This window comes from Schistocerca cancellata, chromosome 2 (assembly GCF_023864275.1).
Source record: "Schistocerca cancellata isolate TAMUIC-IGC-003103 chromosome 2, iqSchCanc2.1, whole genome shotgun sequence".
Classification (NCBI taxonomy): domain Eukaryota; kingdom Metazoa; phylum Arthropoda; class Insecta; order Orthoptera; family Acrididae; genus Schistocerca; species Schistocerca cancellata.
Window position 1 is genome coordinate 774134586 of NC_064627.1, and position 27374 is coordinate 774161959.

Below are 27374 nucleotides of genomic sequence, written 5' to 3' on the forward strand. Positions count from 1 at the left end.
CGGTAGTCAAATGGTGGCAACGATTTGGCCAAGGCCGTCAGACGTGGGTGATCGTGATCGGGAAGGAAGGCCATCGACATCGTCCTCGTGACCACTATGTCCACGCAAGGGGTGGGGGGGGGGGGGGTCACTCATGCAGCATTCGCAGGTTGACTGTAGCGGCCATTGCTCAGCAGAAGCGTGTCTCAGTAGGTAGTGATCGTTCCAACGCACGAAATCGTCTGCAGTATCGGGAATTGTGCGCAAGCTGGGTTCCACGATCACAGTCACCTGCACGCAAAGGCGCAATATTTAAAGATCAAGAGGCCTAGAAAAAAAATGTTGTTCTCCTGCAAGACATTGCAGCACCCAAAACTGCTCGGACAACACAAGCTGCTGTTGTAGAATTATGGAACATGCTTGATGCTCAAGAATTAGGAAGTTTTTGGGGAACGAAAACTTCCTCTATAAACTCAACATGGGCTCCGCAAAACTCAACTCGCTCTGTTCCTCCATGTGATCCACAGCGTTGCGAACAACGGCACTCAGATTGATGCTGTGTTCCTAGACTTCAAGAAGGCATTTAATACAGTCCTGCACTGTCGTTTAATGAAAAAAAACGGACTTACCTAGTATCATATGAGATTTGCGACTGGATTCAGGACTTCCTAGCAGAAAGAACGTAACACGTCGTTCTTAACCAAATAAAATCGACAAATTTCGGTAATACCCCAAGGAATTGTCACAGGACCATTACCGTTTACAATGTATATGAATGATCTAGCAGAAAGCGTCCGAACTCTTTAAGATTGTTCGCAGATGATGCAACGCCGGAAGACAGTATGAATTTGCAGAATAACCTGCAGAGGACTGATGAATGTTGCAGGCTCCGGAAGCTGACCCTGAACGTAAATAAATATAACATATTACGCATACACAGGAAAAGAAATCCACTACTGAACAACCACACTTTTTATTACAAATTTCTGGAAACAATATCTTCTGTAAAAAATCCAAATCAATCTGAAGTGGAATGATCACGTAAAAAATGCTAGGAAAAGCGGATGCCAGATTGAGATTCATGGGGAGAACCTTAAACAAATATAACTCACCCACGGAAGAAATGGCTTACAAGATGCTTGTTCAACGGACTCTTGGGTGTTTTCATTTTCGCCGACTAATCGGGACACCATAGCAGAATGGAAACACCTATGGCAACGTCCGCCCCCGGTAGCTGAGTGGAAGCCGGCACGGTAGCTCAGCGTGCTCGGTCAGAGGGTTAGCTGCCTTCTGTAATAAAAAAACTGAGTTAATGGATCAACAACGAACTTAAACGGATGTCTTACGACGTCCGCCCCGAGCAGATGGAACGAACTAAAGCGAGCAAAATGAGATTAAAAAAAAAAAAGAAAAAAAAGAGGGGGGGGGGGAAGTGGTCAGTGCGACAGACTGTCAGTCCTAAGGGCCCGGGTTCGATTCCTGGCTGGGTCGGAGATTTTCTCCGGTCAGAGACTGGGTGTTGTGTTGTCCCAATCATCATTTCATCCCCATCGACGTGCAAGTCGCCGAAGTGGCGTCAAATCGAAAGACTTGCACCAGACGAACGGTCTAGACGGGAGGTCGTCGTCACACGACCTTTTTTTTTACCTATGGCAACAAGCAAATGTTATCAATGGACAGCTCATTAAGAACCCGGCTGATTGTGTTCCTGGCTTTAACATCCCTCGAAGAACCTGGGTGGCACTAAACAGGATGAGAACTGTTGTCGGACGGTGCAACGAGCTGATGGCCAAGTGGGGCTACGTGGACGATCCTCACTGTGACTGCGGCGAAGTACAGACGATGCAGCACATAATCGAGTGTGAAATTCATGGTTTCCGGGACGGTTCACTAGAGAATCTGCGTAGACTCACAGACTGTGCCATTTCTTGGCTTTGTAATTTAAGAGTTTCTACTTAATTGTCAATTTTTTTTACAGATTACAACATGTAGGCACTATAGGTTTAAAATTACTGTAATATGTATAAGTAAATTTATGATGAATAATGTTTTGTTACATTTGTATGTTAATTAAGTTTCCCATTCTGAATGTGTATACTTTAACTCATCTGGCATATCAAACGCAAAATAAAAATAAATAAATGGGATGCTTACCAGCTAAAAGTGATAGGTGATGGAGAAGATCCTGCGAAAAGTGACTTGTTTCTTACCGTGATAGCTTAGTCGACATGAGGGCGTTATGGAGATGCTCAACAAATCTCTTATATTAAATTACTTGTCTCGGCGTGATTTACGTCGCTTCGGGGTTTTTTAAACGTTAACAAGAATCACCCTCTCTATATATTTAATTCTTTCTTTACTCTAGAAAATGATCTTTTTCGAAATGCATAGAGCCGGCCGCTGTGGCCCAGCGCTTCTAGGCGCTTCAGTCTGGAACCGCGCTGCTGCTACGGTCGTAGGTTCGAATCCTGTCTCGGGCATGGATGTGCGTGACGTCCTTAGGTTAGTTAGGTTTAAGTAGTTCTAATAAGGGAACCTCCCCATCGCACCCCCCTCAGATTTTGTTATAAGTTGGCACAGTGGATGTGCCTTGAAAAACTGAACACAGATCAATCGAGAAAACAGGAAGACGTTGTGTGGAACTATGAAAAAAATAAGCATATTTTGCTTATTTTTTTCATAGTTCCATACAACTTCTTCCTATTTTCTCGATTGATCTGTGTTCAGTTTTTCAAGGCCTATTCTCTGTGCCAACTTATAACTAAATCTGAGGGGGGTGCAAGGGGGAGGTTCCCTTGTAAGTTCTACAGGACTGATGACCTCAGAAGGTAAGTCCCATAGTGCTCAGAGCCATCTGAACCATCTGATATACCAGTTTCACATTATTTGTTGTTAAGTTCGATGTAACACGGTAAACAGTTTATGTCCTTATTAGTTTGAGGGTCCATACTGCTGTGTCGGAAATAGCTCGTGTCATTCATATGCAGTGGACTTGCTGCAGAAAATGAACTCGGTGTCTGAAATTCGCCGCACGTTTTAAAGCTTCACACCTTCAGTGCACTGACACAGTATTTCATTTTAGAAGTTTGTTCTCTGTACGGCAATAACATCGGTAGTCTGCCGCACCGCTCCCCCCTCCTACCCAACACCCCCACCCCTTCTCCCCCGCCTGTCCCACGCTGCCACTCCCTCAATTGGAGCAGCGGCGAGCAAGCTTTCTTTCTTTCGTCACCGTCACCCGGCGCCTATCAGTTACCCATATCTCGCCACTTCTGCTCTCTCCTCTATTACTGCCTCGCAAGTCTCCAGCAGCACTGCCAGTTTTTTGCCTATGTACCCTGCTATTCCTGTACCTAATTACCATTAGCTGGATAGGGGGTATCATTGTGCAACCTCGTAGTATTAAGTAGAACTACTAACTTCACTGTGAGCATTCCGTTGAAAACATACTCAATACCGTTTTATGTCCCTTTTAGTATACTTAAGAGGAAAACTATGCGACAAAATCCTTTAAAAGCTTTTTGCTTCACTGCTCAGCCACCACCGCCCAACGACAATGCTATGCTCTTCAGCACACACAGTGAGTTCCAGATCTTTAGGGCTAGAATGATGCAGACGGTAGACGGTCCTAATGAGTAGTTTGAGGCTGGGAACGGATGACCGGAAATGAATATATCAGCACGGTACGAGTTCTCGATCGAGCGATGTGTGTGTTTCTTGGCAAGCAACTGCTCGCCACATCGACTTGGTGGTGCTTTTTGAGTAAAAGAAAAACAATACGTGTGATGTGTTCTCGTTGAAGTTTACCACTGTTCACAGTTAATAATTGTTTGTCAAAGACAGAGTATTACTCGTTGCTGGAACTCGTAAACATGGATTTAATGTGAGGTGCAACAAAATATAGTGCTCGTGAAGCTGAATGCCTGTACAGAGAAAAATTCCGCAGCTTAAGGAAATTTATATTTGTGTTTTTATTTATATTACTAACTAACAAACCCGGAATTGCCCGGGAATTCATTTTGCCAAATTTCTATTAGAAACGGAAACAGAAGATGAACTGTGTTCGTATTGTGACACTGGAAATAAATTCGTTTCCATGTATTCGTGAAAACACTTTGAACCATTAAACAGTCGTATAAAGAAACATGCGTAATGTACAAATACAGGGTGGTCCATTGATCGTGACCGGGCAAAATATCTCACGAAATAAGCGTCAAACGAAAAAACTACAAAGCACGAAACTTGTCTATCTTGAAGGGGGAAACCAATTGGCGCTATGGTTGGCCCGCTAGATGGCGCTGCCATAGGTTAAACGGATATCAACTGCGTTTTTTTAAATATGAACCCCCATTTTTTATTACATATTCGTGTAGTACGTAAAGAAATATGAATGTTTGACCACTGGTTTTCGCTTTGTGATAGATGGTGCTGTAATAGTCACCTACATATATTCGGACGATTGCTTCAATCACTGAGTGAAACATTAGGACAGCATGGCCGGGTCCGATGGACGCTATTTTGAAAGTGATGCAATATCGGTAACTTTCTGTAAAATACAGAATGTGTAGTTGAATAACGGTAGGTACTTTTGGGTCTGCCTAGTAAACTGCAATATTCTTAACGAACAGACATTGCATAAGGATTGAAGCAGAAAAAGTGTAGAGACCTATATAACTGGTTATAAATGATCTATCCATTACGAAACAGCACCTTAACACTATTCGACATTGTTATTCATCATTATGAACTGTGATATTAAAAAAGCAGATCAAGTTATTTTAGATTAAAATGTTGACAATTTGTACATGTCGTGTAAGGAAATACAGATCCCTGTACATCGTGGACAACAACGAACCCACAGCGGCAAGCAAGCGTATCTCTAGGAGCAACATAAAGCTTAAAATTGCGTTTATGCCCTCTCTTCACTTTTAAAGCCAATATATGCAGTGGAGAGTTCTGCTCCCCAATGGTAAGACAGTCAACTCAGATTCGGAAGCATCAGATCTCTAATACACGTCCAGTCATCAAGAATTAGTTTTTCTGTTGCTTTCGTAAATCGCATAACGTAAATGCCTGAGCGATCGCTTTGAAAAGAACATGTCCAACTTGCTTTCCTGTTCTTGCCCAATTCGAGCTTGTTATCCCTCTCTAACGATGCCATCGCCTATGGAAGATTAGACACTAATCTTCTTTCCTTCCTTTCCGCCACATCCTCAGTGGTGTAACTAATTATGTGCCCTTGTCAAAGAGACAATCACATTCATGAGTGGTCGTAATAGTTCATACTTCGAGAGAAAAAGATGACCTTCATTCTCAATAATCCATACATGCCACAGGACGGATTGTAATCAAACTTGGAATACACATCCATTACTGTTAGACAACAATCGCTTGTGGTGTAAGAACCATCTACTTATCATAGTTCAGGAGATCTGACGTCATAAACAATGTGATGGGTGAAAAATTGCAGCAACGTGCATGACGTTTAAATTTATTGCTTCTGTACTTCTGGCGCTACTCGCAATAAATTTCGCAGACAGTACCCACGTATGCCGCTAAATGGTATATGGTATCACGAATCGTCCAGTACACAAGAAGTCACAAACACAGAGACGCTGAAAAAAGCCGCATTACGCACTATGCTTTAACACATTTTCTTCTTTTATTGCTAAGACACTCCTACAGTCGAGTCAGCTTAGGGAAACCCCTGTCACCTGGCAGCGCTGTTGGCAGCCTTCAACTCCGATGCAATAGCCGTCTATAGAGCTATGACGAAGTATTTCCATCCACAGGCAAGTTTACAAAATCGCGTTGTAGACACGCAAAGCAGCTGTAGCTATATACAGGGTGGTCCACTGATAGTAACCCGGCCAAATATCTCACGAAATAAGCATCAAACGAAAAAATTACAAAGAACGAAACTTGTCTGGCTTGAAGAGGGAAACCAGATGGCGCTATGGTTGTCCCGCTAGATAGCGCAGCCATAGGTCATACCGATATCAACTGCGTTTTTTTTTTTTAAATAGGAATCCCCATTTTTATTACCTTTTCGTGTAGTACGTAAAGAAATATGAAAGTTTTAGTAGGACCACTTTTTTCGATTTGCGATATATGGGCTGTAATAGTCACAAACGTATAAGTAACGTAAGAGTTTGGTTCTTAATCAGAAGATTACGACAGAATTTTAAATTTCTAAATTTGCTCAATAATTATATGATATTTGGAATTTCAAACATTTGTTACCCCTGTAAGCCGTTAGATAGGCTACCTGCAACTGGTTGCCATGATCCAGTTATCCGTTTAGTAATCTCTTGTCTTGGCATATGCTTTGAAAGAACGTTCCTTATTTATTGGCGAGGAATAACGTGGCATCGGAAAGTGTTAACGGTCACAGTAATTCCATCCCAGATCGTGTAATGGACGGTACGCATCACAGCAAGAAAGCTGAAATCTGTAGGTTTAAGAGCAAGAGACAATATTTTTATATTGCGAAAATTTGTATTCACAAGCAGTGATCTAACTGACGAAATCATATTTCACCGTTCCGAAACGAAGTTTCAGCGCTGCAATAGCAGATCATGCATCTTGTGTGGTTATTTAGACAATTATGTTGTAACCTGAAGTGTACAATTACAACGTCTGTTACAGAGTGGTATTACAGTGACAGCGTGATCTACATATTTACGTAGATTGAGTTTTCATGTGAATAGAATTCACTATCAGAGTCAGAAGAAAATCGAAGATCCTCAGCGATCTCAATTGCAGACTGTTACTAGCAGTTGTCATGTTTTGGAGGTTAGCTCCTCTTACTTTCCGCGCTTGATGAGAAAACTGGAGAGAAGTTCCGCCTTATGTAAGACACCGTTTGGTCACCCTGTTTTAGCCAAACATATTTCAGCACTCTTTGTACTATCTTCAGTGAGTTTTTATTTATTTTCTTTTCTAACATGGGACTATCACCTCTGTATGACGATAGTAATATGTACTCTATATTTTCCAGGTTCTCATGGTTGTTTAATGCTGTGCTCTTACTTCTGTCGTCTGCGATGCGTTAAAACACTTATTTCTTTTGCTATCGTTGTTTTTAGCTGTTACATGAACCTTTGGCATACATCATCAGCAAAACATAAGCTTTCTGCTGCCTTTCCACCTGTTTTTGCTGACAATGTATATGAAATTTATGTGGTACAGCTACAATATACAATAATAAAAGAAACAAGTGCTTCAACAACGGACGCAGGATCGCAGTATCAAAAGAAAACGACGAGATGTAAAATGTGTGGAAGTCCTTAGTTGTACCATCATACATACCTGATAGCGCCATGTGGGAAAGAAACAACTAAAAATCCCCTGAAGATAGTACAGAAAGTAAAACAAAACAAATCAGGCGGTGTCTTGCATAAAGCGTAGTTCTCTCCAAACTTTCTAGCAATATTCAGACTGTAACTAATTACATCTCACAAAGGTAAATTTTATATTACACGTCCTTGCTTTATCTACTGACTCCACGAAACAGCACAGCTTATAAGGAAATGAAGAGGTGTGAATCACACGTTTTTCAGCCAAAATAACATCCTCGCGGCAAAAGATTGACGTCCTAACAGAACATTATTTAAGGAAACTAGGAATGTACGAAGTCCTGGAGAAAATTCCTCGACTTGACATCACACAGCGTTGATATTTATGAATTTTTCATCGCTGCATTGCGCTATAACGTAACTCAGGTGTCAATATGTCTACATTGCAATCTGAACAGTAGTTGGAAGCCCTTGGCCTTGCAAAAAACGTCATTTGGTTGGAAAGAAAGTAATCTTCTGTTAGAAAGATCCACCCATAAAGCCTCTTTGGCAATTCGAAAACTCAGCGATTCGAAGTTCGAATTGTTGGTGCACTAAATTTTTGGATCAGATTTGGTACCCTCTAATTTCCCCCTTTCCCCACATATAATAACATTTGTAGACGGAGAAAATTTTGAGCAACGAAAAGAGTACATGCCGCAGATCGGTTTATTTTTATTTTTTGTTTCCAGAATCACATTTTATGAACTGAATGTAAGTAATGGAAAAACTGTCGACAAATTTGGTTCATCAGGGATTGTTTTACTATAAAAATCACGTATCTTATTCCAAGAAGAGTCAAGCTTCGTATTACTTTCTCCCACGTATATATCGTGTCGTGACAACGACGTTAAAATCAGAGAAATTGGTCTTTTCTTTTAAGCATAAGTCTGCTTATGACTGTCAAATATTTTCGACATTTTTTGTATGAAGCTAATATCTGAATATGTATTGAATTGGAAACCTGAAATTTTATCTTCAACAAAAGAAAAGGCAAGATAAATAGCGACTCTTTTACAAATCAAAGTTATTAAAAGTCTCATAGAAATGATTACAAGATGACATATTAGAATGGGGTTATTTCTTTATGCATCCGCCCTTTTCTTGTTTTCGTTTTTGAAATTAATAAAAATACTACGCTACAACAGATATCTCCACAAATTGTTTGTTGTTGTTGTGGTCTTCAGTCCTGAGACTGGTTTGATGCAGCTCTCCATGCTACTCTATCCTGTGCAAGCTTCTTCATCTCCCAGTACTTACTGCAGCCCACATCCTTCGGAATCTGCTTAGTGTATTCATCTCTTGGCCTCCCTCTACGATTTTTACCCTCCACGCTGCCCTCCAATACTAAATTGGTGATCCCTTGATGCCTCAGAACATGTCCTACCAACCGATCCCTTCTTCTAGTCAAGTTGTGCCACAAATTCCTCTTCTCCCCAATCCTATTCAATACCTCCTCATTAGTTATATGATCTACCCATCTAATCTTCAGCATTCTTCTGTAGCACCACATTTCGAAAGCTTCTATTCTCTTCTTCTGGTCCAAACTAGTTATCGTCCATGTTTCACTTCCATACATGGCTACGCTCCATACAACTACTTTCAGAAACGACTTCCTGACGCTTAAATCTATACCCGATGTTAACAAATTTCTCTTTTTCAGAAACCTTTCCTTGCCATCCAGAAATAATCATCAGAAATGGGCAAGATAGTTTTCGTAATGTTCAACAGGAAATCAGATTTTTTATAGTCATCAATCTTCGTTGACAAAATGGCGATTTAGTAAAGAAGAAGAATAATTACTCGCGTCTGAGTGCTGGAAACATACGACATTTTCTGTTATTCTGCCGCATATTTTTCGCGACCTAATAATGGGACGTGGCCTTTTATGGTAAAATGAACCCGCATTTCTCACCAGTCACGATTTGTGCGACCTTTTCGGACGTGGTTCGAAAGTGGTCGCTGCGCAAGGTAATTAGTATGTAGCCTTGACCGACAAACGAGACAGAAGGCGGGCGTACCTGGAACCATTTCGCCTCACGACAATTACTGAACCCGTTCCGCTTCTGCAAATCTCTATATTTAAATACCAGTGAGACGTGCAGTTGTTCAGAGGTCACCTGCTGGTTGTCTTAGAGCCGTTCCTTTCTTTCCTTCTGCACAGTAGACAAACTGTTCTTTACGAACGGAATTACGTCGAAGTAGCTCACGATGAGTTATACTTAGCACTAGTAATTACTACTGCAGTCTTGCAGGGAACGCCATCTGAATCATGACCGCAATGACTGTGAATTATTGCTGTTGTCTGCGTTCAACAGAAATAATTTTGTTGATAGTCTGAATGATAATTTATACCAATAAAGGGAAATATAATGAGGACAAATGATGTGCTACTACATAGATGCCAGTAATATCACCACCACAAACGATTACTCTTTGTGTAAGTAAATGCCCATGTTATGATCCACTTTATTTACAATAAACATTACTTTTCTTGCCCTTCTAAAAAGAATGCTCCCGTATTTTACTGAAAAAATGAAGTTAAAGCCATAAGTTCACGTGAAATACCACACACATCTGTGCAACTTCGCTTCAGCTGAGATACTGCCAATGTATAGTACTGTTAAGAATAAGAATAACAAGGCGAATTTCTTTGGGGCTTATTACACTTGTAATGATGCTCAATCGTCACTGAAGTTACACATTATATTTCGTGCCTTCAGGAACAGTTACTCCGTACAAAACCGATCCTCATTTCTCGGTGGGGCGGAATACGTGGTGAATTTTTCGTTCACTGATTAAATATCCAAAGAATATTAATAGAGTTCCTCATTCATATAACAGAGACGCTCAGACGTCTACAGAATATAAAACCATCCAACGTTACTTCTGCCCTGAAAGTAATAAGCGAAGCCTGCGAGCTCCTTCATGATCTTAATAAAAAAATAAGCGAACGTTGAGTTGCGTGATGCAAGTGGGCTATGATAGCGGCAGTAGATCACAATCAACTGCTTCCATTAGTATGGTACATGGACAAGGGACAGTAAAAATATTGATAGTGGCAATAATGTTTAATCTGCAACTATTTCTCTTTGTTATGAAGCATTAACCCTGTAATCGGTCCATAAGTGAAACGAGTCTAGTGTTAAAGACAGTTAAACGGCAAGTATATAGTTTTATGCTTTTAACAATTGTATCTCTGCAGTTTTGAAGACATAACTTAAATCTAACGGCATTCTAAAATTAATTTATTTTCAAAATCTGAACTTCTAGTGTAGCGTAATTACATATAAGTGTAAATATAACTGTTCTCTCTCTCTCTCTCTCTCTCTCTCTCTCTCTCTCTCTCTCTCTTCCTTTTTTTTATTTTTGCTCTGCTAATGGATACGTTACACCTGCGTTGCTTTGTTTGTTTCCAAGTGAAAGAAGTTACACTACTGGCCATTAAAATTGCTACACCAAGAAGAAATGCAGATGATAAACGGGTACAAATATATTATACTAGAACTGACATGTGATTACAAATTCACGCAATTGGGTGCATAGATCCTGACATATCAGTACCCAGAACAACCACCTCTGCCGTAATAACGGCCTTGATACGCCTGGGCATTGAGTTAAACAGAGCTTGGATGGCGTGTACAGGTACAGCTACCCATGCAGCTTCAACACGATACCACAGTTCATCAAGAGTAGTGACTGGCGTATTGTGACGAGCCAGTTGCTCGGCCACCATTGACCAGACGTTTTCAATTGGTGAGAGATCTGGAGAATGAACCATGGACCTTGCCGCTGGTGGGGAGGCTTGCGTGCCTCAGCGATACAGATGGCCGTACCGTAGGTGCAACCACAACGGAGGGGTATCTGTTGAGAGGCCAGACAAACATGTGGTTCCTGAAGAGGGGCAGCAGCCTTTTCAGTAGTTGCAGGGGCAACAGTCTGGATGATTGACTGATCTGGCCTTGTAACATTAACCAAAACGGCCTTGCTGTGCTGGTACTGCGAACGGCTGAAAGCAAGGGGAAACTACAGCCGTAATTTTTCCCGAGGACATGCAGCTCTACTGTATGATTAAATGATGATGGCGTCCTCTTGGGTAAAATATTCCGGAGGTAAAATAGTCCCCCATTCGGATCTCCGGGCGGGGACTACTCAGGAGGACGTCGTTATCAGGAGAAAGAAAACTGGCGTTCTACGGATCGGAGCGTGGAATGTCAGATCCCTTAATCGGGCAGGTAGGTTAGAAAATTTAAAAAGGGAAATGGATAGGTAAAAGTTAGATATAGTGGGAATTAGTGAAGTTCGATGGCAGGAGGAACAAGACTTTTGGTCAGGTGATTACAGGGTTATCAATACAAAATCAAATAGGGGTAATGCAGGAGTAGGTTTAATAATGAATAAAAAAATAGGAGTGCGGGTTAGCTACTACAAACAGCATAGTGAACGCATTATTGTGGCCAAGATAGACACAAAGCCCATGCCTACTACAGTAGTACAAGTTTATATGCCAACTACCTCTGCAGATGATGAAGAAATAGATGAAATGTATGACGAGATAAAAGAAATTATTCAGGTAGTGAAAGGAGACGAAAATTTAATAGTCATGGGTGACTGGAATTCGTCAGTAGGAAAAGGGAGAGAAGGAAACATAGTAGGTGAATATGGATTGGGGGGAAGGAATGAAAGAGGAAGCCGCCTTGTAGAATTTTGCACAGAGCATAACTTAATCATAGCCAACACTTGGTTCAAGAATCATAAAAGAAGGTTGTATACCTGGAAGAATCCTGGAGATACTAGTAGGTATCAGATAGATTATATAATGGTAAGACAGAGATTTAGGAACCAGGTTTTAAATTGTAAGACATTTCCTGGGGCAGATGTGGATTCTGACCACAATCTATTGGTTATGAACTGCAGATTGAAACTGAAGAAACTGCAAAAAGGTGGGAACTTAAGGAGATGGGACCTGGATAAACTGAAAGAACCAGAGGTTGTAGAGAGTTTCAGGGAGAGCATAAGGGAACAATTGACAGGAATGGGGGAAAGAAATACAGTAGAAGAAGAATGGGTAGCTCTGAGGGATGAAGTAGTGAAAGCAGCAGAGGATCAAGTAGGTAAAAAGACGAGGGCTAATAGAAATCCTTGGGTAACAGAAGAAATATTGAATTTAATTGATGAAAGGAGAAAATACAAAAATGCAGGAAATGAAGCAGGCAAAAAGGAATACAGACGTCTCAAAAATGATATCGACAGGAAGTGCAAAATGGCTAAGCAGGGATGGCTAGAGGACAAATGTAAGGATGTAGAGGCTTGTCTCACTAGGGGTAAGATAGATACTGCCTACAGGAAAATTAAAGAGACCTTTGGAGAGAAGAGAACCACTTGTATGAATATCAAGAGCTCAGATGGCAACCCAATTCTAAGCAAAGAAGGGAAGGCAGAAAGGTGGAAGGAGTATATAGAGGGTTTATACAAGGGCGATGTACTTGAGGACAATATTATGGAAATGGAAGAGGATGTAGATGAAGACGAAATGGGAGATAAGATACTGCGTGAAGAGTTTGACAGAGCACTGAAAGACCTGCGTCGAAACAAGGCCCCGGGAGTAGACAACATTCCTTTTGAACTACTGATGACCTCGGGAGAGCCAGTCATGACAAAACTCTACCATCTAGTGAGCACGATGTATGAGACAGGCGAAATACCCTCAGACTTCAAGAAGAATATAATAATTCCAATCCCAAAGAAAGCAGGTGTTGACAGATGTGAAAATTACCGAACTATCAGTTTAATAACTCACAGCTGCAAAATACTAACGCGAATTCTTTACAGACGAATGGAAAAACTGATAGAAGCCGACCTTGGGGAAGATCAGTTTGGATTCCGTAGAAATGTTGGAACACGTGAGGCAATACTGACCTTACGACTTATCTTAGAAGAAAGATTAAGAAAAGGCAAACCTACGTTTCTAGCATTTGTAGACTTAGAGAAAGCTTTTGACAATGTTGACTGGAATACTCTCTTTCAAATTCTGAAGGTGGCAGGGGTAAAATACAGGGAGCGAAAGGCTATTTACAGTTTGTACAGAAACCAGGTGGCAGTTATAAGAGTCGAGGGGCATGAAAGGGAAGCAGTGGTTGGGAAGGGAGTAAGACAGGGTTGTAGCCTCTCCCCGATGTTATTCAATCTGTATATTGAGCAAGCAGTAAAGGAAACAAAAGAAAAATTCGGAGTAGGTATTAAAATTCATGGAGAAGAAGTAAAAACTTTGAGGTTCGCCGATGACATTGTAATTCTGTCAGAGACAGCAAAGGACTTGGAAGAGCAGTTGAACGGAATGGGCAGTGTCTTGAAAGGAGGATATAAGATGAACATCAACAAAAGCAAAACGAGGATAATGGAATGTAGTCAAATTAAGTCGGGTGATGCTGAGGGAATTAGATTAGGAAATGAGACACTTAAAGTAGTAAAGGAGTTTTGCTATTTAGGGAGTAAAATAACCAATGATGGTCGAAGTAGAGAGGATATAAAATGTAGACTGGCAATGGCAAGGAAAGCGTTTCTCAAGAAGAGGAATTTGTTAACATCGAGTATAGATTTAAGTGTCAGGAAGTCGTTTCTGAAAGTATTTGTATGGAGTGTAGCCATGTATGGAAGTGAAACATGGACGATAACTAGTTTGGACAAGAAGAGAATAGAAGCTTTCGAAATGTGGTGCTACAGAAGAATGCTGAAGATAAGGTGGGTAGATCACGTAACTAATGAGGAGGTATTGAATAGGATTGGGGAGAAGAGAAGTTTGTGGCACAACTTGACTAGAAGAAGGGATCGGTTGGTAGGACATGTTTTGAGGCATCAAGGGATCACAAATTTAGCATTGGAGGGCAGTGTGGAGGGTAAAAATCGTAGAGGGAGACCAAGAGATGAATACACTAAGCAGATTCAGAAGGATGTAGGTTGCAGTAGATACTGGGAGATGAAGAAGCTTGCACAGGATAGAGTAGCATGGAGAGCTGCATCAAACCAGTCTCAGGACTGAAGACCACAACAACAACTGGAGAATGTGCTGGCCAGGGCAGCAGTCGAACATTTTCTGTATCCAGAAAGGCCCGCACAGGACCTGCAACATGCGGTCGTGCATTATCCTGCTGAAATGTAGGGTTTCGCAGGGATCGAATGAAGGGTAGAAAAAAATGGCTCTGAGCACTATGCGACCTTACTTCTGAGGTCATCAGTCGCCTAGAACTTAGAACTAATTAAACCTAACTAACATAAGGACATCACACACATCCATGCCCGAGGCAGGATTCGAGCCTGCGACCGTAGCGGTCGCTCGACTCCAGACTGTAGCGCCTAGAATCGCATGGCCACTCCGGCCGGCTGAAGGGTAGAGCCACTGGTCGTAACACATCTGAAATGTAACGTCCACTGTTCAAAGTGTCGTCAATGCGAACAAGAGGTGACCGAGACGTGTAACCAATGGCACCCTATACCATTACTCCGAGTGATACGCCAGTATGGCGATCACGAATACACGCTTCCAATGTAAGTTCACCGCGATGTCGCCAAACACGGATGCGACCGTCATGATGCTGTAAACAGAACCTCGATTCATTGCCATTCGTGTACCCAGGTTCGTCGTTGAGTACACCATCGCAGGCGCTCCTGTCTGTGGTGCAGCGTCAAGGGTAACCGCAGCCATGGTCTCCGAGCTGATAGTCCATGCAGCTGCAAACGTCGTCGAACTGTTCGTGCAGATGGTTGTCTTGCAAACGTCCCCATCTGTTGACTCAGGGATCGAGACGTGGCTGCACGATCCGTTACAGCTATGCGGATAAGATCCCTGTCATCTCGACTGCTATTGATACGAGGCCGTTGGGATCCAGCACGGCGTTCCGTATTACCCTCCTGAACCCACCGATTTCATATTCTGCTAACAGTCATTGGATCTCGACCAACGTGAGCAGCAATGTCATGATACGATAAACCGGAATCGCGTTTGGCTACAATCCGACCTTTATCAAAGTCGGAAACGTGATGGTACGCATTTCTCCTCTTTACACGAGGCATCACAAAAACGTTTCACCAGGCAATGCCGGTCAACTGCTGTTTGTGTATGAGAAATCGGTTGAAAACTTTCCTCATGTCAGCACGTTGTAGGTGTCGCCACCAGCACCAACCTTGTGTGAATTCTCTGAAAAGCTGATCATTTACATATCACAGCATCTTCTTCCTGTCGGTTAAATTTCGCGTCTGTAGCACGTCATCTTCTTGGTGTAGCAATTTTAATGGCCAGTAGTGTAGTAACAAAATTGTAGTACATAAACAAAATTTTCCTTTCTAAGTAGTCAGAAGGTTTCATGATGGATACATACGCTGATGAAGCAAAACATAATGATCGTGCTTAATAGCGTGTTAGTCCGCCTTCGTAATGCAATATAGCAGCGATTCTGCCTGGCGTGGATTCGACAAGTCATTCATAGGATTCAGCAACCAGCTAATTTACGGGATGGTGGTTAGTAAGGACGGAGCTAGTGTCCAGTTACGTCCCAAATGTGTTCCGTTCAGCTAGAATCAGGTGAATTTGGTAGACAAGACAGCAATGTGAGTTCAGGAACGTTCTCCAAAAACTACTGTAGCACAATACTGGCCTTGTTATATGGACATTCATCCTGAAGGAGTAGACACCAAGCATGATGGGATGCAGGTGGTCCACAATAATTTTCATGCAACCTACAGCAGTCATTGTGGCTTCGATTACTACCACAGGTCCCGTGGTAGCGTAGATCAATGTCTCCCATAGCTTAATACTGCCCCCACTGCTCTGTGTGCTTGGCGGTGTACAATTTTAGAGCATCTGTTCGTCTTGATGTTGGCGTATCCGGACACGTCCTTCAACCTGGTGTGACAATAAATATATTTCATCCGACCAGGTGGCACGTTTCCATTGATCCAAGGTCCGATTTCTATCATACGGTGCTCACTGCAGTAGTAATTTTCGATATCGTTGAGTCAAATAGGAAGACGTAGAGGTCGTCAGCTTCAGAATCCCATGTTAAGCAATGGATGCCGAACGGTGTGTTCCGAAACACTTGTGCCTTCACCATCATTGTACTCAATTGTCAGATCAGTCACAGATCACCGCCTACCAAACTTCACAGCGTGGGAGTCTCTAAGATCAATAAGTTCTGTGATGAGGTGTGGGCGTCAGACACCTTCTCGCGTACTCGTGGTTTCATCATTCTAAAACCAGCTTCCATAGATGTTAACGGCAATAGCACGCGAACGTGCAACTAGTTTGGCCGTTTACGAGATGCTCATTCGCAAGCACCGGGTCATAACAATCTGCCTCTTCTCAAAGTCGCTTATGTTAGTAGACTTCCTCATCTGCGCCCGTATCATTGCACCACGAAGAAATTATCCGAATTGGAGTGATATCGATAGATGTGATGTACAGACAAACAAATGATTACAATTTCAGAAAATTTGGATGATTTATTGAAGAGGAAGAGGTTCAAAACTTGAGCAAGTCAGAAACGCATTGGTCCACCTCCGGTCGTTATACAAACAGTTTTTTGACTTGGCATTGATTAATAGAGTTGTTGGAAGTGCTCGTGAGGGATACCGTACCAAATTCTGTCCAGCTGATGCATTAGATTCCAAAAATCCAGAGCTGGTTGGAGCGTTCGCTCCTAATGCACCACATGTTCTCAGTTGGGGAGAGATTCGGCAACCCTGCTGGTCGAGGTAGGGTTTGGCAAGCACGAAGGCAAGCAGTAGAAACTCTCGCCGTGTGTGGGTGGCCGTTATCTTGCTGAAATGCAAGCCCAGGGTGACTTGTCATGAAGGGAAACAAATTGTGGCGTAGAAAATTGTCGACGTACTGCAGTGTTTTAGGGATACTACGGATGACAACTAAAGGGATCCTGCTGTAAATAAAATGACACAACAAACTACGACTCCTGGTTGTCGGGCCATACGGCGGGCAACATTGCAGTTGGTATCCCAGTACTGTCCAGGTCATGTTCTCTGGTCATCGGCATTCAGTTCGACGTGGGACTGATGAATGAAGACAATTCTACTCTAGTAAATGGAATTTCAGGTCAAAGTGGTATCTGAAGAGGCACCGGACTCTGGTGGGACACCAACCTGATTGTCGCCCCGCCATTTCAGCACGATAATGTCCGCCCGTGCGCAACGAGAGTTTCTTCTGCTTGTCTTCGTGTTTGGTTACCCTACCTCGACCAACAAGTTCGCCATATCTCTCCTCACTTATTAACGTTTGGAGCATTACGGAGAAGGTCCTCTCACCAACTCAGGATTCTGACAATCTAACGCACACCAATTGGGTATAATTTGGCACGATCTCCCACAGATGGAAATCCAGCAATTCTATCAATCAGTGCCAAGTCGAGTAACTGCTTGGATAAGGGCCAGAGTGTAATTTCATTACGGCTTCACTTGACCTAATGCCACCAAGTGACATTCAGTTTCGCAGTGTGCTTTGGTCAATACGTTTTTGCTCATCAGTGTATATTTGTAAGGAAAGTAATATAACCAAACATAATGCACAATAGAGCTCAGAATTCTTGGCTGTAGAGAATGATTACTTATATTTTGCTTCATTTGGAACCGCTGAAGTCTGTTGCGTGAGAATCTCGCTGCATACATCAGCGTCGGGCATCCACGAAACCTGCGGTATTGCGACAGTGCCGTGGTGACGTGCTGTCTCCAGCGGCACGAGGTGAGATGTGGACTCCGCGTCGCGTGCCAACATGCATTGCTATTGTCAGCTTCGGTGCACAGGACAGCATGACTGATTTATCTGCAGCCTATCGACGTCGCTGATTTCGCTGACAGCGACTCTTAAATTTCTCCAACGTGGTTCATCTAGAACGGCGTCCGCCCCCGGCAGCTGGTCCTAAGGGCCCAGGTTCGATTCCCGGCTGGGTCGGAGATTTTCTCCTCTCAGAGGCTGGGTGTTGTATTGCCCCAATCTTCATCATTTCATCCCCATCGACGCGAAGTCGCCGAAGTGACGTCAAATCGAAAGACTTGCACTCGGCGAGCGGTCCACCCGACGGGAGGCCCTAGTTACACGACATTTACATTTATCTAGAACGGCGGACTGCGCTGCCTCTGTCAAATGCCATTGGTCTCCAGGTATCTGAACTAATGTGCGAATCTCTCTTGTAAACAGGTGCCATTTCGGTGGTGAGCTGTTCGAAGGCAGTTTGAGATCTATCTTCACAGGAATTCCCCTCTCTTGTTCTTCTCTGGTCTTAGCCTGATGGGCTGTTCCCTAAGACAATCCGGACAACACAGATCTTTACTCCTGATGGTCCTCCCCGGTGCCGATATAGAAAAAATGTAAAAGAACTAACACAGCTCGCCAACAGCTGTGACCACCTAGTGTCCTTAGGGTGCTGCACGTTGCTTTTCACATGGCGGATCGGTAGGTTTTGTGGCGCTCCCAAAGTCACTGGCCAATTACCAAACCTTTACGGGTAGTAAGATACTACTGCTACTCGATGGAGTTACGCCGTTGGGAAATATAGATAAAGATGTAAAGCGAGCTTAATAGTTCGATTTTGCACCCTTAGTAGTCGATCAATATCTGTACTGAGCGCTTTTCCACAGGCGACTACTGCAATACCACAGAACTCGGTTTCTAGTCTAGCAGCAGGTAAACTTCATGCAGCCTTCCCATGGCTGTAGTCCTCACTTTTTCGATAAGTCGATGCCACGCGGACACCTATCGAGAGTGACAATGCTTCCTCATTAGACGGCTCTATTCGGAATGTCTGTCTGCCTCTAGTCCCATGACACTCGGCGTTTCGGCATGAAGTGTGATTGCTTGACACTTTACTTGAAGACGATCCTCCATTTTGTCGCCCATGACACTAGGTCGTTGCAAGCCATCTTGAGTCTCCACTGCAAGAGGTCCGAGGTCCGATACTCATCGAATTCCACGACCACGGAAAGACCATTACCAGTGATGTGTACTGTGAGACACTCCGTAGCCTACGCCAGTTGATCAAGTGCAAATTGCCTGGGCTGTCCACGATGGGAGTGGTTCTGCTCCACGATAGCGCGCGTCCACACGTCTCCAAGGTCACACAAATTGTGATGTCGAGGTGCTCGCTGGAGCAGTGTGAACATCCGCCCTACAGCCCGGGCACGTCGTCCTGCGACTTTCATGCGTTTGATTCGTATATATATATATATATATATATATATATATATATACGTCATCCGAGCTCAAGCGCTTATATATATGTATATAGAAGCGCTTGAGCTCGGATGACGTGCTGAGGGGCACAGTGGCAGTCCGGAACCGAGCTGCTGCTGCGGTCGCAGGTTCGAATCCTGCCTCGGGCATGGATGTGTGTGATGTCCTTAGGTTAGTTCGGTTTAAGTAGTTATAAGTCTAGGGGATTCATGACCTCAGATGTTAAGTCCCGTAGTGCTTAGAGCCATTTGAACCATTTGAATTTTTGGCACAGTGGAGGACTGGCTCGTGTAGCAGCTACATGAATGCTGGGAACAAGGAATTTTCCGGCTCGTGAAACAATGGAATAGGCCTCTGGTGGTTACTTATGAATAAAGACTGCAGTGTCCTTTCGCATCTTTTCTTTTAAACACCCATCATGTATAAACATTAGGCCAAATTCACTGCAATTTTCATTGCAAGAGCTCTGTGATACATTTTATAAAATATATGTCGCTAGACGACGAAACAACTGTCGTGTAAATATCTCGTCTTACGAGAAAATTAGATATGTTTACTACAAGGGAAACTATCGCCTTTCTGTGTGACATTACATCTGTTTATGTTGGATCACTTTCCACAGATTTTATTTCGAGGGTTCGGTACAATAGTGAAATATTAATGGTATCCACTTTACGTTTGTCACACTATGTGTCACATAAAAAGTGTCAATGATGACAAAGATGATCGATGCAGAACTGGTTGCAGACTTGTTTATTGGAACAATGCTAGCATTTGGCCTAAAGGAATTTATGGAAAACAAGGGGAACCTAAAGAAGGATGGCATGATGAGGGTCTGCACACCACTGCTGGTGCCACACAGTCCATTAGCTCACCATTACGTCATCTTGCCTGGCAGCCTGATGATTAGATCAACCATCTGTTAGAATGCAATTACTGACGTCGGGTGCCTGACACGAAATTTTAGCACCAGATGACGATATTTCTGCACAGATCCGAGGCAGCACCCGGGCTGAACCCCACCTACTGGAAGATTAGTTGCCCTGGGCAGAGAAAGTGTCCTTGACGCAGCGGTGGAGTTAGCCCGGCGACATGCGGCGGCTGTAAATCGCCCGCTGCCCCGTTTCGCAGGCTGCCGGCCCGGCTCTGGCCGTCTCGCACGGCTTTACCCACGCACCGTATCTGTCCACTGCATGCGACTCACGCGCCACCTCTGGAATTCCATTGGTCACGCCGACGTGGGAAACACTGGTTGTGAAAACAAAAGAGGGGAGTAGTGGCAGTGAAACGCAGCGTTCGGTTTCATAGCTACCGTATTTCTCACCTTTTCCCAGAAAGAAAGTGTATACTTTGGTCACAGCTGCTAAATTTTCATCCCATGTCGATATGAGCATCCTATTATTCTTGTCGTGTCTGGTGTTTGTCTGATGCAACTAATAAAGTCAATTCACAGTTGGTAAGCCAGTTCGCCCGCCTTACTATTCAATACCTGTTGTCAGTGTCACTGACACATTTCCATTCAAAAAGATTTCGTCACGAGGGTATCTTTCGAGTCGTAGAACAACATCATTTAAGACGGAATGAATGAACAACAATACACCAAAAAGAATGTTGAACACTACAAAATTAACATAAGATAATAGGGTGTAAATATGTCACTTACCAATGAAAATATTTTCTAGCTTTTGGAGAAACCCCATATCCAGGGTGTAACGGGTGGAAGTGCAGATATTTTTATATGTGGTACCTTAATATTGTTGGTTGTCTTTTCTCTGCTTCGAACAACCTTCCCTCAAACACGTCACATAAGTCACTACCCGATGTTTCCTGCACAGTCGCAACTGCACCGTTTTGCGTTACACGTCACACTCCAACACCTGACTTGCTGTCCAGGGGAAATTGAGCATTAATAGTTTACTCTTACCTTATGTACTTTGAGGTAACGACCAATCTAAAAGTATACTACTCCTAATAGCTATAATTATTAGTCTACCAATGACGTAAATACTGATGTAATGTTGTTGTGCACACCCTCCTCAGTCAGAAATAGAAATATCTGCACTTATACAGTGTAAAAAAGATGTGCAAGGTGGACTATCAGCAATACTCAGTAGTCCCAGTTGGATAATCACTGGGGATGAAAGACGCTTTCAGCTTCAAATGACCATTTCCCCCACTTTCTAGAATATCGACCAAACATTCTGGAACACCATATACACAGATTGAATTATATTCTGATACACTAACGTTGAAATCTTGTAGATTTGCTGTCGATTTGCTAAATCGTTTCAGAAATGATAGCACAGCCAAGTTCGAATCCCCCCCCCCCCCGTGATTATCCACCTCGAACTGTTGCTTTGTCTCTAATAATTTCGATTTCGTGGAATATTAAACTTTGTCAGTTCCTTTGCCGTTTTAACTTGAATGGCATCTTGCAGGTTACAATGGACATATAATCACTAATATTTTATGTGTTCGAACGATACAGTGGCGAATTAAGACAAGCCTTCGCGCAGACGAAGCTCCTATTACGTAATAAGAAGTTAACTGGAGGAGAGGTAGCAGTAATTAGCAGAGGCATACTGAAGAGAACAGAATATTGACGAAAGACAAAATTTCTAATGTGGCAGTACACACATTGAAGGTATTTCGTCACGTAGGAAATACAAACACAGTTGTTAAACGGATTTACGGGGGTTGTTTGGGGGAGGAGGCCAGACAGCGAGGTCATCGGTCTCATCGGATTAGGGAAGGACGAGGAAGGAAGTCGGCCGTACCCTTTCAAAGGAACCATCCTGGCATTTGCCTGGAGCGATTTAGGGGAATCACGGAAAACCTAAATCAGGATGGCCGGACGAGGGATTGAACCGTCGTCCTCCCGAATGTGAGTCCAGTGTGCTAGCCAATGCGCCACCTCGCTCCGTCACGGATTAAGGCATAGTTTCCAAGCGGAATAGGTTATGGGATTTGCGCTTACGGTATAAAATTCTATATTATTTTACAACTGTGAGAACAATATGGGATAAAAATTCTATGGAAAATCAAAAATTAAAAGAGGGTCATAGATTAATGAACCCGTGGCTATATAGAGAAAAAAACCTTTAATCGTATTCGCTGCCAGCTGATGTGGTATACCATCCGGGATCATGGTGTTCCAGAGAAGTGAAATGTCCAGCAGGATTACTGTTAAGCAACTGGGTGACAGTGTACGTATATTGGAATTTATTTTTGCTCCGTATGCTGTTTATCACATGAGATCGACAGTAATAAGTCCCGTAAAGTCCGCTGTATGCTCACGATGTCATGCTCGTTGCCACAACCAGAAACTCGCAACAAAAATCAGAAAATTGGTCTATGTGTAGTTCCGCACAAGACCAACTATTTGGAAAGCATTACAAACTCCTTGTTTCATTGCATTAAGCTTCATCCTTCCACAGAAGAAAACTGTCTGTGTATGCATTAAAAGCGATTGTGGCGTATTTGGTTTCGCACGGCAGAGAGGCAATGTAGGATGCGTCCATCGACATTAGGTCACCGAGTTCTAAGTGACAAAAACATTACACTACATCTTATAGCGCATATGTACCAAGCAGAGGTACTAATTGCCACTCTGCCCATCATAGACATTTGTTCAATGCCAAGAACGCTATGCAATATCCCACGTCATGGCAAAGCGGTTTCCACGTCAGATAACTGGAGTAGGTCTACCTTTGACAACCTGTGTAAGGAACAGCACCATCAGGCCGCTGGCCAGTGTGATGTAAATCGCCGAGAAAATTCGAGAGGGCCACCTCCGATGGTAGAGGCGTGTACAGAGTGCTTCACAGGGCACAGTGATACCAGCTGAATGCCGATAGGCGAAGATCACTAGGAAACCCATAGAAAAGGTGTAAAGATAATCAATTAAGACACGCCTATTGAATACAGTGATCATTCCGAAACTATTGCTTCCTTTTTATTATTTAATGAACAGCGAATCGATGATCCATCCGTGGAGATAGGTTGGTTATGAGCAATGAATTCTGTCCACAGCTGAATGTCGGCTATAACGCCTTAGACAACATGTTACGCACCCTCGGCTACAGCAAAGTGTGTGCAAGTTGAGTCCTGCAGACTCGTACACGGGACCAAAAAAAATTGTCGAATCGAAATTTGTCGGGACCTGTTGAACCAGTATGAGGTTGCAGGTGAAAATTTTTCATCATCAGACATGAGAATGGTGACACCACTACAAATCGAATCTAAAAGTATTTATGAAGTTGATACTTGAGAATTCTCCCAATGAAAGGGAAGTTCCATACTCAGACATCTACGAGCAAAGTAACGTGCACAGTGCTTCAGCATAGTGTGCGATGTGTCGGAACCTAAAGTAATTGTCAGCTCAAATCGTTACAAGACGACACTGACTGGACTGAAGGCACGAATTTCCAGAGTCAATCTAGAGGAAAAGAAGCCGGACTTCCGCTTGCAACACGATAACGCCACGCCCTCAATAGTTTTACAACCATGGAACTTATTGCCAACGTTGTCTGAACTGTCCTACTACATTCACTGTACAATCCTGATTCAGTACCTTCAGACTTCCACCTGTTTCAGCCTATGAAAGACTACATGTCAAACATTTTCAAAACTCGGGTGCTACGGTCAAAGCTATGAGACAGTGATTCAGGTTATTACATGAGCGGCAACGTTGGCAAAATCCATAACAAATCGTGATGGTCCTGCGAAGGGACGATTGCTTGTAAGCCTCAGTTTGAATTCGAGTCCTTCTTAATTTACCTTCATGATGGTTCCGCGAGATATAGGGAAAAGGAACGTACGGTCCTGGAATCCATACATATTATAAAAATGGGTAGACGTGTACATGTATAAATTTATGTATTTATGTATCTTCCACATCTGCTCCTAAACTATTGGACCCATTTCAAGCAAACTTAGTACACATATCACTTATTGTGTGGAAATCATCACTACGTGGGTAAGGACCACCGACCTCTCAAAGGAATTGGGGTGAAAAAGCAGCGTTGCCCACGACGCGCGAATTCTAGTAATTTAGACATTCAGTATTGGCGAATGAGGACGCTTACGGACTTCCAACAAACTTTACACATAATTTCAAACTTTTATGAAACTTTTTCTCGCTAGGACTAGCTTAAAATGATGAAAGGAAAAAAGTTTATCGCTCACTACATTCTCGCTGTTCGTGCAGTAAAGCCGCCGCATGAAGCATGACGTTTAAATTTATTACTTCCTTACTACTAACTGTATTAACGACAGATTTTGCAGGCAGTATTCACGTATACCACTGAATGTACCAGAAAAATTATATCGTTGTACGACACGTGGTCCAGGACATATGACGTCATGAACACTGACATGCGTGGGAAACTGCCGCAACCTATATGGCGCCTTAATTTATTGCTTCTTCCCTTCTAACTCTATTTACAACACATTTCACAGACAGCAGATACCTATACCACTGGTATACCTGAAAAATTATATCACTGTACAGCACACAGTTCATGAGCCATGGTATCATAAAGATTGAGCTGTGTGCAAATGAAACTGCAGAGCGAAATTTACTAGACATAGGGCTGAAATATGTGTACAAATATGTGTGAAATATGTTAAATATATGTGAAATCTATTTGACAAGTGCGTAAAAGGGCAACACCACAGGCAAGAAGCTCATCCTAAGCTCCTGGAACGATTTCAACTACATTTGGTACACATATCAGTTACAGTCTGGAAAAAAATTATGTGGGGATGAGGACGAGTGATGCGGAAAAGATGGAAAGAGAGGGTGAAGAAGGAGATGGGGTCGGCCGTTGTGGCCGAGCGGTTCTGGGTGCCTCAGTCTGGAACCGCGCTGCTGCTACGGTTGTAGGTTCGAATCCTGCCTCGGGCATGGATGTGTGTGCCGTCCTTAGTTTAGTCAGGTTTAAGTAGTTCTAAGTCTGGGGGACTGATGAGCTGAGATGTTGAGTCCCGTAGTGCTGAGAACCATTTGAAGGAGATGGGCGCAAAGAGGGCGAGGAGGAGGTGAATAGACAAAGGAGAGGGCGAAATGGACAAAGAGAGGGAAGAGAAGTAGTTGGACAGAAAAGGAAAAGAAGATGAGATTGACAGAGACAGGGCAAGAAGAGACAGGCGGAGAGAGGAGGAGATGAAAAGAAGAAGGTAGGAAGAAATGGACAGAGGAAGGGAAGAGAAGAAGAGAAGCAGATAGAGAGGAAAAGTAAAAGATGTACAGGGAAGGGGGGAGGAGGTGATGGACAGAGAGGGGGGCAGGAGGATGGAGGAGGACAGGAGGTGGACAGAGAGATGGAATGGAAGAGATGGATAGAGAGGGGAATGAAGAAGGAGATGTACAGAGTGGAGGGAAGAAGGAGTTGAACTAATAGAGATGGGATCTAATACACACCAGGACAATGCCAAGCAGTCATTTAGTTTCAGCAATCAACCACACTGTAATTCACAACACGTCTCTTGAAGCGTATGCAGCTGTAGTTGGATGAACATCTTCGTGCGCCTAGTAGATGAACCTGTAACGAAAAACGCTGAGCTTCTTTGGATTTTATCTGTTTCTTCTATAATTCTATCTGTCGCATAGCCCAAACTAATGAGCATTATTCAATTGCCAGTCGAAAGATGGTGTGTGGGCTGTGTTTCCTGAGGATTTTTTTTTTTTTTTTGTCTTATGGGACTTAACTGCGAAGGTCATCAGTCCCTAAGCTTACACACTACTTAACCTAAATTATCCTAAGGACAAACACACACACCCATGCCCGAGGGAGGACTCGAACCTCCACCGGGACCAGCCGCACAGTCCATGACTGCAGCGCCTTAAACCGTTCGGCTAATCTCGCGCGGCCGTGAGGATTTAGCCAATGTATATCAGTCTGGCATTTGCCTTCACTGCGATTAATATTACATATTCGTTCCAATGTAAATCGCTCTATGTGCATACTCTGATACGGATACGACTGCGTGCGGTGATCGTTATGCATTAGAGAGACATACAGTAATGGGTCTCTATGCGGAGTATGTTACAATTGTTTCCGCTGAGGGCGTCGATCCTCTGAAGGTCTTCAGGCATTTCGCTACAATTTCCCAGTGTTAAGACTTCTCTGTGTACAACAGCTTATATGTCTCATGGATGAACAGAGCGGGCTGTGGTCCACATGATCGTTGTTTGCGGAATCCATTTTGATTCCTACACAGAAGCTTTTCGGTCTACAGAAAATCATAACGTGAGCATAGGTCTTTAGTTTTGTGCGTCTGTCAGACGACCCCTCTTGAAAATCAGCAATGACCTGCGCATTCTTCCAATCAGTGTATTCGTAATTTCCAGAAAATGAATTTATGATTGTGACTCCCAGAGGGAACCTCGTCACTGCAGGACACCACTAGGAAAAAGAACAGATTTACCGCGCAGAGATGAGGAAAACTGATATCGTAGGACGCAGAGGAAGCGTCTACCAAGCAAAATGTTTTCGTGGAAGAAAGACTAAAATTACCCAAATCTATGAGCTGGAAAACTGGTCGCGCTTTGGGTGTACGGACGTCCCGTTTGATCACGGAAGTCGTGACAAAAGGAGGCAGAATAGGAATCGAACCGGCAAAAGAGCGCCTTAGCAGCGCGCCAAACAGTTAAGTTGCCGAAACAGCGAAAGTAAATCGGCGGGCGGCGTTGCGCGGCCACTGGCTAGTGTTGCGACCGAACGGAAGCGCTAGCGGAGCGTCACCGCTTACGCGTCGCCTGGGTACTCCGGCGGACTTTCGCCGACCCGTCCCGCCGGAGCGTGACCGGAATGGTGCCGCGA

At 43.3% G+C, this 27374-nt stretch overlaps 1 protein-coding gene across 1 annotated transcript in view; it reads right to left on the minus strand.

The window, feature by feature from the left end:
- Window positions 1-27374, minus strand: part of LOC126162613 (cuticle protein 21-like) — a 311740-nt gene that overhangs the window by 199619 nt on the left and 84747 nt on the right. Inside the window, exon 2 of the mRNA XM_049919227.1 lies at window positions 1092-1269. Coding sequence (XP_049775184.1) covers window positions 1092-1172 — 81 coding nt within the window. The 5' untranslated portion in view covers window positions 1173-1269. The remainder of the gene's footprint in view (window positions 1-1091; window positions 1270-27374) is intronic.